Source organism: Vombatus ursinus, unplaced genomic scaffold (genome assembly GCF_900497805.2).
Source record: "Vombatus ursinus unplaced genomic scaffold, bare-nosed wombat genome assembly UNPS02014225.1, whole genome shotgun sequence".
NCBI classification, from domain to species: Eukaryota; Metazoa; Chordata; class Mammalia; order Diprotodontia; family Vombatidae; genus Vombatus; species Vombatus ursinus.
The window spans coordinates 298,497-319,953 of NW_020954003.1; the positions used below are offsets into that span (position 1 = coordinate 298,497).

Consider the following 21,457-nt stretch of genomic DNA (forward strand, 5'->3'; position numbering starts at 1 on the left):
AAACAGGAATACTCTCTCTTACTGTGATGTCAAACATGCAACCACAGCTGCGTGAACTGGCAACATTCCCAAAGCCAAACCAGATAAAATTGTAATTGGTACATATTTAACAGAATGAATAAAAGTGCAATGAAATATAGATGTCAATATTCATCTTGCAGGGATCCTTATGTGTAGTAGCCCCTGTTTCTATTTGAATTTTACTTTTCTGCTCTACAACATCCTGGACATGTCCAGTGAAAGAATTCACCTCATCCCATGGCAGCCCATCACACAACAAGGAGTTTGCATTTTCTTAACCCCTTGTGGATTGGCAAATTCAAGACCATAACTCTCAGTACACATCTTTGGCTGGCAGGCCCAGGATTGGAGATACAAAGTGAAGAAATCTTAGTGTACAGGTTCTGTCATTCAAGATGCAGGTAGGTATAGAATAAGAACATTATAAAACAAGAAGCAAAATTAGAGACTGTATGAGACCTCCTTGTACAAAAGTTCCAAAGTTATTGTCATTTCAAGAGGCAGCTGAGACCAATCTCTGGTAATTTCCAGGGGGGCACTTTCCTAATGAAACAAGCCTGATGTATATTAAACCTCAGATTACAAAAGACATGTGATTGTTCAGAGGACATGTGTAGGGTCAGAAACCAAACAGCAGCTAGACTGGAAAAATTCTCTTCACTAAGATTAAACAGTAGGAAAAAAAAGGACCAGAAACAAATCATGCTGTATAGTACCCAGGCCCTTGAAAGTTTTAAGAAAACATATTTGGACAAGTTTCAAATAGCAATTAAGCAGACATCTCAATTCAACAAACATTTATTTAATAAGATGAGCCTGCTTCCTTCATTCCTAGCCAGTCCTCAGTGGTTCTAATCTGGAGGAAAGGGCCCTGGGTAATTCTTTGTGTTGTTAGAAGAGCACAATATAATTAATGTAAGTTAACAAAAAGCCTAAAACACAGTCAACTCGAGCAAAAAAATTCTCTTCTCTATATTTTATATATACCCCAAATCTGTGCTTTTTTACAGTTCTGCAAATTTGGATAAAATTTTACAGCCTGGATATAAACTCAGCTCTTAGCTATAACTTTCAAATACTACAATTTCCACTAATCTTCCCATGCTGAACTCATCACAGAACATCGTGAACATTGAAGAATGCCTCAGCATTACTGACCACTAGTCTGACCCTTCCCTGAATTACGGAGGTCTCCCTTCACAGTATCTCTGCCTAAAGACCATCATTAACTCTATATGTAACTATAACTCATTATTTCCCTTTCCGCTTTGGATATTTTAAATTATTTTAAAGTGTTTCTTTATATTGAACTGAAATCTACAATTCTGCAACTTTTACCCATTATTACTAGTTGTGGCACCCGAAAAACAATAGGTCTAATCCCTCTTCTACATGAGAGATCTCCAAACATTTAAAGATGATGTCATGTCCCCTCAAAATTTCTCTTTTCCTTAGTTCCAGCCATTATTACCTTTTGCCTGAATTGTTGTTATTGCCTCCTAATTGGTTCCAGCTTCCTGTTTTTCTGCTGTCCTACTAATATTCTTCTTTTTTAAAAAATAATTTTATTTATTTATTTTTAGTTTTCGACATTCACTTCCATAAGATTTTGAGTTCCAAATTTTCTCCCCATCTCTCCTCTCCCCCCACCCCAAGACGGCATGTAAACTGATATAGATTCAACATATACATTCATATTAAATGTATTTTCACATTAGTCATGTTATAAAGAAGAGTTAAAACCAATCCCACTAATATTCTTAAACATGGTTTTGAATACTGCCCTCCTCCATTCAAAAATCTTCAGTAGCTCCCATTTGCCTCAAGAACAAACTGCTTGGGGGCAGCTAGGTGGCACAGTGGATAGAGCACCAGCCCTGGAGTCAGGAGTACCTGAGTTCAAATGCAGCCTCAGATATATAACACTTACTAGCTGTGTGACTTTGGGCAAGTCACTTAACTCCAATTGCCTCATGCCAAAAAAAAAAAAAAAAAAAGAACAAACTCCTCAGCCTGATGTTTAAATCTCTCCCCAGTCTGGCTCCAACCTGCTTTCCCAGCCTACATAACTCTCCTTCACATACTCTGTGTTTCAGCCAGATAGCTACTATTGCTAGTTTTTGTCCAAAACTTAACATTCCATCTCCTCTTTAGAGAATTACCTGGGATCCTGAGAGTTTAAGTGACTTGACTAGGATCCCACAGCCAGTGTGTGTCAGAGGTAGGACTGGGAAGCCAGGTCTTCCTGATGATCTCTATTCACTATCATGCTGCCTCTCATAGGAGTATGAGTGTCTTGTAAATAGTAGGCACTAATACACACAGACACACATATATATGTATATATGTGTATGTATATACATATAAACACATATAAGCACATGTATGTGTGTGGGGGGTGCATAATATATCTATATCTAATTAGTCTTTAATAGAACTGATCAATGAAGTGACTAATCATGATATCATGGGACTTAGGATAAGGTATTTCTCCTTTCAGCAGAAAGGTGGCAGACCTTGGTGAAGAAAGTTATACCTCATAAGATATGGGCAATGTGTTGAGTTTTGATTTTGGGTTTTTTGTTTTTGACTTTTTACAAGTAAAGTTTTAAACAATTGGTGGGGATTCATGGGGAAATGACAGTGATGAAATTACTGATTAGACATAAGGGACCTTAAAAATCATTGAGTCCAACACCTTTATTTTACAAATGAGGAAGACAGAGGCCCAGCTGGTGTCTGAGGTGAGATTCAAACCCAGGCCTTCTTCACTCCAAGTCTAGTGCTCTATTCATTACACTCAGCTACCTAAGTAATTTAGCATTTATTCATACACTATTTTCTTTTGTCCCACTATTGTTTAGGAGTTTGTATCTTATCTCTCCAACTCTTTGTAAATTTCTGGAGGGTAGGGACCAAGTCTTATATATTGGAGTATATATACTCCAATATATAAGTATTGGAGTATAAGTATATAAGTATATAAGTATCCCTTTGGATACTCCCTAGCTTCTAGCATGATGCTTAGAGGTATACTATACTTTCTGTTTTTGTTTTGGTCTTGTCTTGGTGGAATTCCGTTGCTCTGTGGGAGTATGACAGTAAGTCAATAAACATTTAAGTGCCTACCACATGCTGGTACCATGCTAAGCATTTGGAATACAAATACAAATAAAAACAGAGAAAGTTTCTGTCCTCAAGGACCTTTTATATGGGGAAGACAGTACACAAAAAGGAGCCGAAAGGGGAGTTGGGGTGAGCAGGCAGGGACATGATGGGAAGGATCAAAGAAGTCCAAAGGCAGTATAACATGGGTAATGGGGAGAAGGCTATGCCCAGCCCCCTCTTTAAATAGAGGCCCTGGAGCCCATGTTGCTGCCCTCCAGTCAGGGGGTCCAATCACAGGGGCAGAGGGTACTGATGAGATGTGAGTACCAGGCAGATTCAGTTTTGCCAGATAATGAAATTTCCCAGTGATGAGTTACCTAGAGAAGGAAGGCCTGACAGAGTTCCAGACAAGTCCAAAAGCAGTGTAATTGGTGGGAAATGAGAAAACTATGTCAAGCTCCCTCCTTAAATAGAGGCTCTGGCCTCCAGTCAGTGTGGGTATATGTATGTGATGTCACTAACTGATAATAAGAATTTCTTTCTTGCTCTGCTGCTCAACCTTCCCAAGGAGCACAAATCCTAGGATTGGAGATATTCTTCAGAAGCTAGCTCCATTCCTGAAGATGTACGGTGAATATGTAAAGAACTTTGACAGAGCTATGGACTTGGTAAACACCTGGACCCAGAGATCATCTTCCTTTAAAGATGTTGTTCAGAGTATCCAGGTATGTCGAGGGTCTTTCTTTATATCTCTGTCTCAAGAGTTAAAAAATATAGTTGGGAAGGGAGTTGGTAATTTTAAAAATGTAATGAATTCCTAGAGGCAACTATTTATATACCCAGTTTTATAGAGTGGAAAACACTGAAATTTCATCCCCAGTGCCTTGCTTGGAACGAAGATAGAGTCTCGACTCCTGAATCTCTCTTGTCCATTTTGTCCCACTTGTCCTATGACTACAGTAGCTTTTCAAAATGTCTCTTTGTCTTGGAATGGAAATAGAGGTTTCAGACTTCCCAACTGTTGCTGTTACTTCTTCTGTGTGCTTAAGGGGAGAGAATATTGAGGGAAAAGCTCTTTGTAAGTTTAGAGGTCTTTCCTTATTTGCAAGGATGCCTTCAACATCCTGTCATTATCCTTATTTACTCCATTCTTCCTCCTCCTCTCCCTGCTACTTTTTCTTCCCCTCTCTCTCCTCTTCTCTTTCTCCCTCTGTCTCATTTCCCTCTGTCACTTCAGCTGTATGGCTTTTTGTCTTTGGTATTTCCTGTGTCTTTACGTCATGTGAGAAACTGCTGCCATAATGGGCAAAATACTTTTGAGACTCAGAATTCTCAGAGCTGATGAACATAGGGGAGAAACAAGGTTTGACCTTGGGGAAATCACTATGAAAGAGTAGTCCTCAGACCAGTCCCTCTCTTCTTGTATAAACAGACACACTGAGTGTGGTAAAATCATTTATCAGATTTCTGTGAAAAGAAAAGTGACAAAACTTATCTCCATAAGCTGTACACTGTTCTCAAAAAATCCTTTTTTTTTTTTTCTTATTAAGATAACTCTGGGGGCAGCTGGGTGGCACAGTGGGTAGAGCACTGGCCCTGGGGTCAGGAGGACCTGAGTTCAAATCTGTCCTCAGACACTTGACACTTACAAGTTTTGTGACCCTGGGCAAGTCACTTAACTCCGATTGCCTCGCCCCACCCCCCCAAAAAAGATGACTCTGTTAAAGGTTGACATCCAGGCCTCACTATTGTCTCTGACAGTGCCTTATATCATTAATAATTACAACAGCACTTTTCTAACTTTGTGGTTGGTTTTCTTGTTTTTCTCTTTTGTCCCTCCCTCTTTAGACACAACAATCTTGTTTCCTAAAAGTCTCTGGGCATAGGAGAAATTCCCAGATGTGTAATAGGTTGAGTTTGTGTTACTTTGACTTTTGAGTTCACTTTTATAGGTTTGAGTTTTCGAAATTAGTGCTCCAGAGGTGATTTATTTCCTTTTGGGTACTACAGTTGAGGTAACTGCCACTAAGTGTATTTGTTTTATGATTAAGTGAGCTTTCTCCTGGGTGTGGATAACTGAGTCTCAGGTTATAGCCTACAATTTACATGCTTTGTTGGGAGGGAGGGGTTGGGGTGATTAAAAAAAATCAATACTTTCTGACTTAAACTTCAGCTGTTATTAATGACTATTTAATCTAACTCTGGTGTTCTTTGAGCCCTCATGAGAACAGACTCCCTGAATCTTTTCTTGGGTTAGCTTCATTCCACCTTTCATTTCAGCCTTGACTCTACCAAGATGGGCTTCAAAGCAGCTTTTTATCCAAAAGCCCTTATTGGTGGTTTAACCCCACCCTTTCACCACCTTTAGATTAGGCTTGGGAGGACAAACTGTTAACTTGTCTTTTGACTGCTCCTTACTCATTCTGCCAACCCTGAATGTTGTTTGCGAAGGAAAAAACATTTCTATTCCTTCAGGTATTTTTTTATTCCATGAGGTTTTGTTTCAACAGAGATTAGCAGAAAGATTATGGCCATAGATCATGGTCATATTCATGGTCTTTTCTATCAGGACCTTCTCTGGAAACCCCTTTGGATGGCATTGTCACACCATTGTCATTCCAAAGACTGAGTTGAAGTATTTCTTCCTGGGAACCTGGTACTCTATCTGCCCCAGTTGCCAGCCACCAGCTCCAATCCATACTTGCCAGTCTTTATCTGCTTATATCACGAAAACTGCTCCAAAGACAGGCTGAGATTGTATTGTCATTGTCTAGGAATCAATAGTCATATCCTAGCTGTGTTGTTGGGTGAGGCTGCCCACATATGTTGTACCCCAAGGCATTGTTTCCTGTCTACTTGACTAGACTACATTCTCCACCTGACCATTCTGAACCCAGCATCCCAACCCCTAGTTTTGTCAGAGTCAGAGACTAAGTTAGGCAAGGCAGGCAAATGTTTAAGACATAGTGCATGCAAGTGGTACCATATACAGGGACTTTAAAATATTTGTAAAGATACATATTTTTAGTGTCAGAAAATAATTGGAAGAGAACTAGATTTAGAGTTAGAGGACATGGGATTTGAATTCTGGGTCTGCTACATAATAGCAGTATGATATAATATTATGTTAAATCTATGTTCCATCATTGAGCCTCAATTTTGACATCTGTAAAATGAGAGCATTGACCTAGATGATCTCTAAGGTATTATTTAGCTCTAAATCCTGTTATTTTATAACATATACTTATTTTATAACAAGTCAACTCATATACTTTTCACTAAAGGTTCAGAGTTTTGGATGGACAACCATAGATAATGGTTACAATTTTCATACTTTACTGAAAGTGTGCATGTGACTTTTCTGGATCCTGGTGTGTCTGCTTCTGATCAGCCTACATCATGGGTACTCTCTGAGGCCTTTTAGGCTTACAACCCTAGTTTGACTCAGCCTTGACAACTTGGTATACGCCGAACATTCTCTTTGCCTGTACTAACTAATTTTCAGACTTATGCCTGTACTATAGGTAGCCAAGCCAGGATGTACAATCATTCCTCATGGAAACACTTCAACCTGAGTGCCCAAATCCAAGGAAACACCACAACTCATCCTGATCCTTTGAGACATATGGCCTTCAGGGCCATAGAGAGATCACAGAATTTGGAGTATGAGGAGCTGGGTTTGAAACCTAGCTGTACTGCATACCAGCTATGTGACCTTGGACAAATCAAACTCACTTTCCTCACTTTGGGTCTCACTTTCCTCAACTATAAAAGGAGGAGGTTAGACAAGATGATTAAGTTTTTCCCCAGCTCCAAATCTTATGTTCCTGTGGCTTATATCTTAGCCTTTGTCTTCATTTCCAAATGTTGTGTCCCACTAAGCATGAGCTGTAATTGATGTATTGACTCAGTGAATCATAAACTTCAAGACCTGTATGTAAGTGCCATTGAAATACATTTACTCCCTTTCAAATCTCATGCTTGAGGCCATATGAGTTTCATTTACTCTTCCAGGGCACATTTTTTAAATGAACCCAAGTGATTTAAATGAACAAAGGGGTGCCTTATTTTGATAACTGAGCTTTAAACCATTTTGGCCCTCCCTCCACAAAGTGGATGCGGTTGGGAGATGCACATTTTCATCAAGGTGGCCAATTTTATCCCAAAACAAGTCCTCTATACCTCAGGCTGGCATATTTTAAATTACATAGGTTTCCATAAGAAACCCTCAAAGATGATTGTAGAAAGTGAGAGCAAACGGATCTCTTGGAGATCCCCTAATCCAACCCTTTTGTTTGTCCCCTGTTAGATATTTGAAGTTCTTCCCAACCTGTGCCCTTACTACCTTTCCAGTCTTTTTACACTTCACTCCTTTCCATGCACCCTGTGACCTAGCTACACTGGATTACTTGCTGTTCCTCACACGTGACACTTCATCTCTTAACTTCATGCCTTTGCACGGGCTGTCCCCCAGGCCTAGAAGGCTCTGCCCCTCACTTTTGCTTTTAAGTTCCCTAGAATCCTTTAGACTCAGCTCAAATCCCACCTTCTGTAAGTGACCTATCCTGATCCCCACAGGTAGTAGTGCCTTCCTCTCTGAGATTATCTTCCAACTACTTTGTAATAATTTAATATTTAATAATTTTCCTGTTTTTCTCCCTCATTAGACTGTGAAGTCCTTGAGAAGGGGGACTATTTTTTTTTTCTTTTTACTTTTCTTTGTATCCCTAAGTACTTAGCACAGTGCCTGCCAATAGTAAGTGCTTAATAAATGCTAGTTGACTGACTGACTGACTGACTTCTAGATGAGCCCTGGACCTCTTTATCTGATTGACCAACCAAATATGGACCAACAGTTGGAATGAGTCAATCTAACACTTGAAAGATACACTTGCTGTTTTCTAGCAGGCCAATGGAATGATCAGTTTTCTCCTTCCTGGCATTCATAAGATTCACCTTCACCACTAACATGCGCATTCAAACCTTTGAATTACAGTACTTTGTGCATAGTTGGGGTACAAAATTCTTACTGAGTTAACTTAAAAGGGCTTTTCCCCTGAATTCTCATTTCCAGTCCTTCTCTCACCATTCTGTGTCCTATCTGTTATCTGCTCCCTGAGGATACAAACTCTAAGCCAAATGTGCTGTACTGATCCACAGGTGACAAAAGAAAAGTAAGCTTATGTCAATTCAGCCAGTTGACAGTGCTGATTGGGCTGCCACTTCCTTTGGAAGCTGAGGCGTGGCTCTCTGTTTCTGGAAAGCCCTCATACCAGGCTTCTTCTGTGAGCTTGCCATAATCCTATCATGTCATTCAAGGTGGACCTCCCAAGATCTCTTAGGAGTCATTCAGCCTTCTATATCTCCGTGCTTATATAAATAGTACCAGGACAACCTCTTCCTAGATAGTCACCCCCTCATGCCAATGTACAGAATGGGCGCAGCTAGGTGGCATAATGGATAGAGCACTGGCCCTGGGGTCAGGAGGATCTGAGTTCAAATCTGGCTTCAGACACTTCACACTTACAAGCTGTGTGACCATGGGTAAGTCACTTAACACCAATTGCCTCATCCCCCCCCCCCCAAAAAAAAAGATGACTCTGTTAAAGGTTGACATCAAGGCCTTACTGTTGTCTTTGAGAATGCCTTATATCATTATTAATTACAACATACACCCATATAGAAGTTGGATCCTAAAAGTTGCTCCACATGTTCATATCCCAGCCAACATGGCAGACTTCCTCCCAGCCTGCCTTAGTAAAAATGGGCCCCTAAGAAGAGCGGAGACTACCCTAGTTGACACAAGGTTAGATGAATGGGGGATTCCTTAGAGACCTAACCCTTCGGTGATTCCCATCACCAGCCCTAATCTCCTGTAGGACCCTGCCTTGTTCGAGGGAGCTAAATACCATATCTGCCAACACCACAGAAAATGCTTAAAACTGTGGATAAGAGCATCCAGGCTTGAATCCAGTTGGCATTCTTGCCCTGGTTGCACTATTATGAGTATCCTCTCACCTATAACAGAACTGGAGACATTGTTCTCAGTCTCCCTGTCTGAACTCCATTCATTCTCTGTTCCTTTAGGTCCACTTTGATCCTTGGCTACCAGTCCTTACCTGAGTACTTTGATTCTGCTCCTGCCCATGCCCTCATGCCTGGTCTAGGTGATTAGTCATCAACTCTGGCTTGATTTCTCAAACTTAGCACTTTACCAACACATCTCATCTGACCTGAAACCCTGGACTCTGACCTTAGCTTTGTCATAAGGATTCACTATATCTGCAGTTCCTCTCTGTCTTTCTCGTTAGCTTTCCCTTCTCTCAACCTGCTTTTCAGTTTTATCACCTGTTGTGTTCTGCCAGCCTGGCTTCACTGCTCAGAGTTCTTGCCTTCTCCTGACTTGTCCTATCCTGTGGCTATTTATCACTGCTTCTTTCTGTTCTCTGCCCACTTCGAACAGAGACTTGATTTAATTCCTGAAACATCCAATGCCTTTCCCCCCTCTGAATGCTTTAAAACACAATTTGGACTGAACAGATTTTAAACGAGAATTCATCTCATGGCTTCCTCATGACTCATTTTTTTTTCTTTTTCTGCTTCTCCAAGTCCATTATTGGTTAATGTTTCCGTCCATAGCTCAGCAAGGAAGACTTAGTTTTATTTTAAAGTTGCTGATTTTGTTAAAGCCACAAGAAATCTTTTTTTAATTTTTTTAAGAGACCTATATGTATGGCTACAATTGTATTTTTAAAACCAAAACTACAAGTCAAAGTTGCCACCAACTTAGCAATTGACTAATTTTTCTCCATTTCCCAATATGATGGGAAGAGTATAAAGCAGATCAGAGTAAATGTGATTGTTTCAAATTTTTTCACCAATATAATGTATCTTTTCTATAAACTCAAACTGGTTAGTATGACAGGGATCAGAGAGAGGAAATGAATACAGAGCTGGGGCAAAAGTTTTGTGATCCTTTGGACCCCACCCCCAGGCCCCAGCAGAAATGTTAGAACCACTATATAAACATCCCATGAAGTGGGTAGCACTTGGCATTTTATGTCCTTTTGTCCTAAATGACTTTTTCCCATAAATAGAAAACTTCATGTACCCTTTTTGTTTCTGGAATTTTCATTCCTCTTTCCAGCTGAAGTAATTCCACAATCTGGGAAAGCCTTGGTTTACAAAACATTTAGAGATAATAGATTACTCAAAGGCAGCACAGCAGAAATATGGTTCACTACCCAACATAGTAACTGGTGATTTTCTAGGTAAAACAGTGTTTGTGTTATGCAGTAACTCTGGAAAATAGTTCAAGCCGGTATGTCTCTGCTCCCCTGTCTGTGACAGGGGCATGGTGGGGATAGGACACAGAGCCAGCAGTGCAGCAGCCCACCAACAGAGCACTATTGCCCCTACTTTGGCATTTGAGATTTTCAGCTCATCCTTTCGGACCAGCATTTTAGCAGCCTCTGTTTGAACCCAGATTTGTAATTTGCTGGTTTAGCATGTGAATGTAGGAGGCTAAGTTCCTGCAAAGTTAGTGACTGGCTAATTTTACTCCATTTCTCAAAGTGATGAAAAGAAGATAAAGTAGATCAGAGTAAATGTGATTGTTCAAGGTTTTTAGCCAAGCTGTCTTTTCCACAAACCCAAACTGGTTATTATGGCAGGGTTCAGAGAGAGGAAGTCTGATACATGAAGTCACTGTCTGAGTAGTAGTGAATTCACCCAGCTGGAAGTCAAATGATCTGGGTCCTAGCTCTGCCACTTCCTAGCTATGTAACCTGGGGCAAATCAATTCCCTTCTCTATGCCTTAGTTTACAAATTTTTAAGTTAAGGGAGAATGGACTTCAATGATTCCTAAGGTTCCTCAAAGCTATAAAGATCCTATTACCAACTTATAGTTACCCATTTTCTTTATTCAGAGCAAGAACCATGCAAATAAGGGATTGGATATTTAATCATGACCAGAATTTAGGAGTTAGCGTGGTGTAGGAATAATTGAAAATATCTGCACTTTTCTGAGCACAGAAAGGAAAGGATTCAATCTTAATTGCACAATAAAGGTGCAAATTATTTAACATAGCATTGATAAAGATTAGAGGGAACATGGTGATCTTTGTTTAATCTATTTGTCCCCCCTGAAAGAATGCCATTGCATTAGTCATTTGAGGGCCAAGGGCAGTCCAGTTATCAGGGTGTATTGGTATGTTTGCTTTAGTTTCTGTTGGTTGGTTACTCTTTCTAGCTGAGTCTAACTTTGTATATTTCTGAATTTTGTGCCAACAGAAGCAGGAGGTTTGTGGGAACCTGACATTACAGCATCACATGCTAGAGCCAGTACAGAGAATCCCTCGCTATGAGATGTTGCTCAAGGATTATTTGAAGAAACTTCCTGGGGAGTCTCCAGACAGAAAAGATGCAGAAAGTAAGATACATTCCAGTTGCTGAGTGACAGGGACAAACAGCATCCTTTTGGGGGCAAAGGAAAGGAGGAAGGGAATGCTTTACAAAGCTACTAGGGAAAGGGAACTTTGCTGAGATAAACTAAGCATTAGAAGGATTCCAAACGTCTTTCAGACACACCTTAAGAACCTTGGCAGACAGACAATGTTAGCCTTTTGGGGAGCTAGAATAATGGGGGCAGGAGACCAGAGCATAGTGTTCTCAAGCACCCCTTTCAACTTCCAGAGTAAAAATGCCAGTGTTCAGGGTTGATCTTCTCCAAGGAAGGTCCCATATGGCTTTAGACATGTGGTTTCCTCCTGGAAGTCCTTCACAGCCTTTGTTGGAGTGGTTCTGCTCTCTTCTACTAACAAAGATTTCTCTTTTATCTTGTCCTTCCCCTAGGCTTCCCTACCCCTTCCATTGTCACAGCTTGACTCTCAAGTCTAAGTGCTCTATCTACTATACCATGTATATATATGTGTGTATATATATAGTGTGTATATCTGTGTATATGTATATACACATATATACACACACACACACATATATACCATATATATGTATACCATATATATATATATGGTATACTGGATAGAGCACTAGACTTGGGAGTCAGGAAGACCTATGGCCCAAGCTGCCTCAACCAACTAGGAAAATTAATTTACCTGAGTCTTATTTTCCTCTCCTGTAAAATGGGGATAAGAAAAACACCTATCTCATAGGGTTATTGAGTAAATCAAATGAGATAATATAGCTAAATCACTTTATAAATATCTGCTACCATCATCATCATCATTAATGCAATTGGCCTGAACCAGATTACAGAAATAATGAAGGAGGTAGTTTGAGAGATGATCTGGTTGAAGTTGGAGGGGGCGGGAAAGAAGACAGATGACTGGGAAAAGGGTCATTGAAACAAAACTCAGAGTAAAGACCATGTTGGGATATCCATATGAGGAAGGCAGTATATTAATAGGCTAGCAAGAACCCAGATCAATAATGCAATGACCATTCTTGACTCCAGAAGAATAATGATGAAACTGGCAATGAAATACACCTCTTGCTATATAGCTGGTGGACTAGAGGTGCAGAATGAGGAATATACTGCCAGAAACAGTATGTCAGTTTTTAAAAATTTAACTATACTTTGTTATAAGGGAGGATTCCGTTGGGGGAGATACACCTTAGTGTGGAGGGCTGATATAGAAAGACTTGTTTGTTCCTGGGCCAGATTCATCAAAGCTTTGGAGGAATGTGGAGAAGTAGTTGTTAACCCTAAATAGTTTGCCCCTCCCTGCACTGAGACAGAGCTTTGTAAATGAAGCAAGAGTCTCTCATTTGTGTATTGCATAGTGGGTCCTCAGGAAATATTTTGTTTTTTGACAGAATTACTAAACTCCTATTCAGAGGAATGTTTAGCTGTGGTTTACCTACATCTTAACAAAACATTTAATAGTCTTTTGTGCTATTGTGGAAAAGTTAGAGAAATGCAGGATAGATGATAGCACTATCAGATGGATTTAGAATGATCAAATGAGTAGACTCAAAAAGTGCTCATTAATGGTTCTATGTCATCTTGGAAGGAAGTCTCCAGTGAAGTGCCCCCAGGGACCTGTGCTTGGTCCTGTGCTGTCTAACATTGGTATTGGTGATTTGGAAGAAGCCAATAGAAAGTATGCTTATCCTATTTAAAGGGAACACAAAACTTCAAGGAATTGCTAGTACTTTGGAATACAAAGACAGGATCCTAAAAGATCTTGCCAGGCTAGGACATTGGACTGGATCTATCACTGTAGAATTTGATAATAATAAATGTGAAGTCTTATAATCGGGTTAAAAAAAATTGACTTTGCAAGTGCAAGATAGAGGGTAGTTTATCTGAGGAAAAAAGTGAGAGTTTTAGTAGACTGAAAGCTCAATGTGAGTTAACAGTGTGATGTGGCAATTAAAAAGAAGATAATGCAGTATTAGATTACATTAAGAGAGGCACAGCTTCCATGAATAAGGAGATAGTAGTTTCTGACTCTGCCTTCCTCAATCAGATGACATTTGGGTTATGGTGTTTTGGTCTGGACACCATAGTTTAGAAATGACAGTGACAAGAAAGAGAGCATCCATAGGAGTGCAGCCAGGATGCTGAAGGGATTGAGTCCATGAGGATCAGATGAAGGAACTGGGGATGTTTAAGTCAGATAGCTTTAAAAAAACCTGACAAACCACACACTATTTTATTACTCAAATGAATTTCCTGTAAATCAGAGAAAGTTAAGTAGAGCAGAATTTTCTCCAGTAAGAGAATATACTCTGAGAAATGCCATGGCCATAGAAAATTATTAGCAATATAAGTAGAGTTCAAGCTCTCTGAGGGCAGGAACTGGGCCTTAGGTCTAATGGTTAGTGCAATACTCTGCGCAAAGTAAATGCTTAATAAATGTCTGATGCTGCTATTTTAATGATGTCCCTTTAATTGCAGAATCCTTGGAGCTCATCTCCACAGCAGCAAATCACTCAAATGCAGCTATTCGAAAGATGGTAAGTACACAATGTTCATGGCCTGCTCAGGGTAGAAGAGCCAACCCTCATGTGAACCTTATTTGGAAATTCTTTTTCTATTATCCAGGACTTTCTTATAATGTGTACCCTTATTACTGCCACTTCTTAGAATTTCTGACTTCTTTGAAGATACACTTCAGGCCTTTTCTGCTCTCCCGTTCATCCCCAGACACTTATTAAGCCCTCTGTGCTCTTAATTACTTTGTACATACTTTGTATCTACTTCTTTGTGTGATTTGGTGAATGCCATCAGTATAATGGAATCTCTTTGTGGGCAAGAACTGTTTCTTTTTTTGTCTTTGTAATCCCTCTCCCCATTGTCTTGATGTGTGTTACACAAGATTAGGTGAGTATGAATATTTTTTGCATTGAGTTGAATTTCATATGAATAAAACTTTATATTTTATTAAGCAATAGGGAAGGTAGCAATGTGGTGCCATGAATAGAGTGCTGGGCCTGGAATCAGGAAGTCTCATTTCCTGAGTTCATATCTGACCTCAGACACTAGCTATGTAACCCTAGGCAAATCACTTAACCCTCTTTGCCTCAGTTTCCTCATCTGTAAAATGAGCTATAAAAGGAAATGGCAAACTACTTCAGTATCTTTGCCAAGAAAACCCCAAATAAGGTCATCAAGAGTTGTGCATGACTGAAAATGAGAGTGTTTTAGGTAGGAATGTGACATGGTCAAGACTATACATTAAAAAGATTAATCTTGGAGAATTCATAGATTGAGGTGGGGAAATACTAGAGGTAGGGAGACCAGTTAAGATGTAATTACAATAGGGGAGGCAAAAGTAATTGGGACCTGAATCACAGTAGTTACAATAGGAATGGAAAGGAAGGTGTAAGTGATATTGGGGAGATAGAATCAATGGGATGTGGTGACTAATGAGATGTCTAGGATTATAGAGGAGAGTCAGAGTTTGCTGTTAGGTTCCATACCCTGATGTGTGTAATACTGGTAGTCCCGTCAGCAGAAACAGGGAAGTTGGGAAGATTTAAGGGTACAGGTTTAGGGGGAAACTGAGTTCAGTTTTTGACATTGAGTTTTGAAGTGCTGGTAGCAGATAGTTGGAAATAGAATATTTACCAGCTATGTGATTCTGGACAACTAAATTAGTCTCTCTCAGCTTCAGTTTCTTCATCTTTAAAATGGAGATAATAATAACACCTATTTCACAAGGTTTTTGTGAGGATCAAATTAAATAACTTGTGTAAAGTGCTTTCAAACATTGAAACACTATATAAGTCCTATTATTATTACTATACGAGAATGGAACTCAAGGGAGAAATCAAGGCTAAAGGCGTCAACTTAGGAGTCATGCTTATAAAAATGAATGTAAAGTCCTTAAAGGAAGAATACACAGACTTATGTGTAGAAGTGAATGAAGCCATGAGAGTAGATGAGGTTACCAAAGGCAAATATATATAGAGAGAAAGGAAGGCCAAGGACGTACTCCTGAGAACTAAGAAAAAGACTCCTCACATCGTGCAAATTGGCAGATAGCAAAACCTAGGAATAGTCAATATTGGAAGGGTACCGGGAAGACAAATAAAATAATACATTATTAGTGGCATTGTAAATGGGGCCAGCCATTCTGCATGTCAGTTTGGAGTTCTGCAAATAAAATGAGTAAGCTGTGGGTCTCAGTTGACCCACTTTTGACCCAGTGGACCCACGCTTGGTATAGAGGGACTGAAGCTGTGATTTCATTGGTGTAGGGAACTTCTGAGTGAAGAAACTCATCCTGCCAATACAGGGTGGCACCTGCTCTTCAGCTGATAGATTTATAAAGCTGCCTAAAGTTCTGAGAGGTTAAGTGATACATAGCTAATGTGTGTCAGAGACAGGGCTTGAACCCAGATCTTCCTGGCTTTGAGGCCAACTCTCCCCTGCACCATGATGCTTTATCTTATATACTTGAATATTGCCCTAAGGAATTCAAAGACAAAATATTCATATCAGCATTCTTTGGGGTAAAAAAAAGAACTACAAATAAAGTGTGTACACATTGATTAAATAATGGCCAAAAAAAAAAAAGATCAATCAATAAGTATGCATTAAGCATTTACCACATGCTAGGCACTGTGGATACAAGTACAAAGAATGAAAGATAAAGAGACCTGGAAAGGTTTCTTGCAGAAGTTAAGATTTTAGTTAAGCCTTGAAGGAAGCCAGAAGGTAGAAATGAGAAGGGGGTGCTTCAGATGGCATGTGACCTGGGCAAAAGACAGAAGGATTACTACTTTCTGGAGGTCTATTACTATTACTTACTATAGTTTATACTTTATTGTTAAACTTCTGGATACATTTATTATTCAAAGGTAAAATATAGAGTGTCTACAAGTGTTTTTTTTACAGGTGACAAACACAATTTAAACTAATTTGATAAAGAGCTGGCTCCAGGAAATCCTGAACCAGTGTATAGAGGAGGAGTTGGCCAAGGGAATGAATGTGAGAGAGCAGAGAGTGAATTGGAATGTTACAGTTCATCTAAAGTTCAAAAGTTTGTATAGATCTGGAGATAAAAGAGACTTCAAAGGCCAACTAGTCCAATACTTTATTTTTCAGATAAGTAAACTAAGGCCCAAGATTAACACTCTTTTATATCATTTAAAGAGAGTCAGTATTAGGTAAAATGATGGAACTCTCATCAAAAGGAGCCCATTTGACTCTAAAATAGTGCATTTTTTATTTATGATTTGTATATTATCCAGAAGTCTTTGTCTTCTCTGATATTCTTAATAAAACTCTAAACACTTTAAATAACATTCAAACACCACAGATTCTACTGACATCCCATAAGGATGGTATGGAAGATACTGTCAAATGCTAAACTACAATGAATATACATTATTTCTACAGCCGCCCTTGATCTATTACTATTCTAGTAAATTTTTACCTGAAAGGAAACCAGATCAGTTTGTATGATGTTCCCAGTGGACCCATACTGACTTGTGCTGGTCACTATGCCCTTTTTCAAATGCTCACAAACTATCTGTTGAATAATTGATGCCTCATATGCTGTAACATCATCTATAAATCAACATAGATCATATTGGTCTATTATTGCCCAAATCATCTTTTTTTTTCTTTTTGAAAATTGAGTATCAGGATACCATTTTTCTTATTATTTTCAATCAGATCAGCTAATTTATTCAGGGAGCATATATGAAGTATCTACTAGGTTCACTGCTTGGTGCCTGGCACATAATAAGCACTTATTAAATGTTTGTTGAATGAATGACTATAGTGCCAACTATGTGCCAGGCGCTTTTTAATTATTATCTCATTTGATCCTCACAGCAACCATACAAGGTAGGTGCTATTATTACTCCCATTTTACAGATGAGGAAACTGAGGCAAACAGTGGTTAAGTAACTTGCTAGTAAGTGTGTAAGACTGCATTTGAACTCAGGACTTCTCGATTCCAGGCCCAGTACTCCATCCACTGAATCAGACCTTATCACTGCTCATAAATAGTTTATAAACCAGTGTGGGAAATAAGGCATACATTCAGATAAATGTAATACTCAGGAGAATATAAGTAAATGAGAATTCCATTATTGACTGAGTACAAGTATTCAATGAATCAGCAAGTGTCAACAGGTACCAACTGTGTGCCACCCATTGAAGACACACAGTCCTAGGAATACCAGTGTAAAAGATGAGATAATCCTAACTCTCAAGGAGTTCCCAGTTTATTCAGTATAATTATCTTACAGAAAAGTATTCTGAGACACAGGGAAGCCAAATAATTTGCTCAAGTTCGCATGGCTATTAACTGTCAAAGGCCTCGATCTTCTGATTTGAAGTCTAGGGCTCTTTCAAGTCACTTCAGTAAGTCTGTGTTCAGTGAATGCCCACTCACTATGTTGTAGGCACTGATGATTCCCAAGTCAAATATCTTTATCTACTGTACATAGAGTAAGACAATATTTTTCTGTCTTTTTGTAAATTTGTTTTCTCTTGATAGGAATTGGGGATATTTAACTTGGAGAGAAGGCATGGGGAGAGAGGTTGGAGGGATAGCTGTAATCATTTTCTTGAAGTATCTGAAGAACTGTCATCTGGAGGAGTAATTGGAATTGTTCTGCCTGGCCCCAAAGGGCAGAACAAAGAAGAAGGGGTGGAAGTTGCAAAGAGGCACAATTAAGCTTGATGTAGAGAAACAAGGACCTCTTTTCATGGTAGCCAAAACTTTGAAACCAAGGGCTTGCCCCCCAAATGGGGAATGGCTAAACAAGTTATGGTATATTATTGTGTCATAAGAAATGATGAAATGGGCAGTTTTAGAGGAAACTTGGAAGATCTTTATGAACTGATGCAGAGCAAAATAAGCAGAACTAGGAAACAATTTCTGCAATGATGACATTATAGAGAAACATTTTTTGGAAATATTTTAGAGCTCTGATCAATGCAATGACAAACCATGAGTCCAAAAAAATGAAGATGAAACATACACTCACCTCCTGAAAGAAAAGGTGAACTTAAATACAGAAAGAGATACACCTTTTTGGACATGGCTTATACAGGAATTTATTTTGCTGGATTATGTAGATATGTATTGAGAGATTTTTTTTTAGACTGCTTAATGGAGAGGAGGTTAGTGGATGGGACAGATTAATTTTAAAAAACCTTGTAAAACACAAAGAAAAAGGCAATAGCTAACATTTATGTAGTTCTTTAAGATTTGTAAAACACTATGCATACATTATCTACTCTAATCTCATGTGACCTATAAAAGAGGAACATGATAGGGGGAACATGATAATTATCATAAAATATTTAAAGTACTATTATATTGGAGAGGAATTAGATTTGTTTTCTTTGGCTCCAAAGGGGAGAATTAGGAGCAATGAATGCAAGTTAGAAGGCATATTTAGGTTTGATATAATAAGTAACTTTCTAACCATTATAGCTGTCTAAAAATGGAATGGGCCACCTTGGCAGGATATGGATTTCCCCTCACTAGAGGCCTCAAGCAAAGGTGATCATTGACTGGGGAAGTTGTAGAGGGATTCTAGTTTAGGTATGAGATGATCTTTAAGGTCTTCTCCAACTCTTTGAGTTTATGAGAATTTATCTCTGTCTTAAGGGAGAAAGGATGCATGAATCTGACTGAAACAGGAATAAGGGGTAAGATTTTAACATAAAACATGGAATTCAAAGGGATTGGATTTTAAAATAAAATTGCGGGAGTGGCTTTCCAAGGAATCACATAGTGTTTGCCTATCTTCCTCACAAGACATAAACGGGCTCCACCAAAACCCAGGCCAGCTGTAGAACAGAGATAGTACAGATTGACAATTAAAGGCATTGAATCAGAACCTTCCTTAACACTAAATACTAGAAATAACTCAACTCGTGGTATGGTTATACATCATCTATCTGAATATGGGCTGAAGTTGCCCATTTGTGACACTTCCTTTTGCCTCATGTCATTCCGGGTCACATTAGCTGTTGGGTGGAGACCCTTTGAGACTTGGGATTATCTTCTGTTTCTTGCTTTCACATTTGGTACATATCATTGAGGTAGGTTTCTAGCTGAATATGTTTGCTGTCTAGAAAACATGACTTTTTAGCCAGCATTCCCAGCCTAGAGAAGCAGTCACTAAGGAATGATCAGTGACTTCCTGAAAACAAATACTTCCTCTTGATGGACAAGCCCCAGGCCATATTAACCCATTGAAAAGGTTTTTATAAATTCAGTGGTATTTGCCACTTATACATGTGATAACTGACAAGTGAACTAAGCTTAATCTGTACATCTCAGCTTCTGGTTAGCAAGGAGGGACCTGGATGTTGAAGAATCAAATGCTGTGTCTAGTTTTAGAAAGAGTTTGATTGCTGACAGATAAGTAATAGAGAAGGCTGTACATGGAGCCCACAGGATCATGAGATTTAGAAGTAGAGGATAGCTTTAAAAATAATCTAATCTAATTTCTTTTACTATTGAGTAAAATGAGGCCCAGGGAAAGCAAGTGACCAAGGTCACACAAATATCAAATTGAATTGAACACAGGTTCTTTCACTCCAATTCTAGTGCTCTTAACTGCTACACACTATGTAGCTTCCCATAGGGGAAGGCTTTGCTGGTCAGGGCATACTGCTTCCACTCATGGCACAGTTGAAAGAGACAAACCCTAGCACAGACTTGTTTGGGTATATCCCTGGTTACTGATCTGGCAGGAGAGTACTCTGTTGTATGAACTGGGGGCTGATTAGTCAAAGAAATGCTTCTTGGTGTCCCCCCACCAAACAGTTGTGAATTCCCTATAGTCTATGATTCTTCTGCCAGAAGTGACATGGGATGCAGAAGAAGGTTTTCCTTTGCCCAGTTATTTTAATAAAGAGAATTGCTGCTGTCCATTCTGAAGCTAGAAGGGAGGAACTTGGGTTACTGATTTTTTTTAAGAAATTATTTGAAGCTGGGGGAGGGGGGAAAAGGTGCTGATTGAATGACTTCCATGTCAAGAAGTATGTTTTGCATTCATTCATTTATTGAACGAATATTAATTGCTTACTGTATACCAAGCAAAATTATTCATTGACACTATAGTCTTATGAAAGCTGAGACATGATGTAGATAACTTTAATGTACAATGATACAAGTTAAATATTTTTGAGAACTACAAAGTGCTCTGTAAAAGGGAAAGATTCCCCTCCCAGTAGGACTGGGGAGGACTTTCAGGAAAGGGTGGCATTTGAATTGAGTCGTTTAGGATAAGTAGGAATTAAACAAGTGAAGGTGAGCAGGGAGGCTATGCCAGGCATAGATAACAGCATGAGCCAGGAGAGTGCAGTACATGTTTAGAATTGAAAAATTATAGTCCAGTTTGGAGCATGGTATGAGTGGTGGGGCATAATGGGAAATAAGGCTGGAAAGGTAGTATGAAGCCATATTGTGGAGGGCCTTGGATGTCAGGCAAAGGGGTTTAAAGTTTACTTGGAAGATTGTAGGGCATCACTGAATATTTTTTTAAAGAGAGCAACATAACAAGATCTAGGCATAGAAAAAATTAGCCTGGCAGCTATGTGAAAGATGGATTGCAAGAAGCAGAAAGTGGAGGGAGGAAGACTTGTCTTGGAGGCTATTGCAGTAGTTCAAGATTCTGGTAATGAAGGCCTGTCCTAGGGTGGTGGCAGTGGAAGTGGAGAGGAAGAGACCGACGTGAGAGATTTTGTAGAATTGACAAGACTTTGTAACTGATTGCATGTGGGAGGTGAGAGAGAAGGAATGGTCCAGGATATCCCTAAGGTCATAAAAATGGTCCTCAGTTTCCCCTTTTGTCAAATAAAGGTATTGGGCTAGGTAG

General features: G+C 39.2%; 1 protein-coding gene across 2 annotated transcripts in view; it reads left to right on the forward strand.

The window, feature by feature from the left end:
• FGD3 (FYVE, RhoGEF and PH domain containing 3) overlaps positions 1-21,457 on the forward strand; it is a 192,270-nt gene that overhangs the window by 132,637 nt on the left and 38,176 nt on the right. For both annotated transcript variants that reach the window (XM_027860622.1, XM_027860623.1), the window contains exons 7-9: positions 3,698-3,854; positions 11,423-11,561; positions 14,055-14,113. In XM_027860622.1, the coding sequence (XP_027716423.1) occupies positions 3,698-3,854; positions 11,423-11,561; positions 14,055-14,113 (355 nt within the window). The remainder of the gene's footprint in view (positions 1-3,697; positions 3,855-11,422; positions 11,562-14,054; positions 14,114-21,457) is intronic.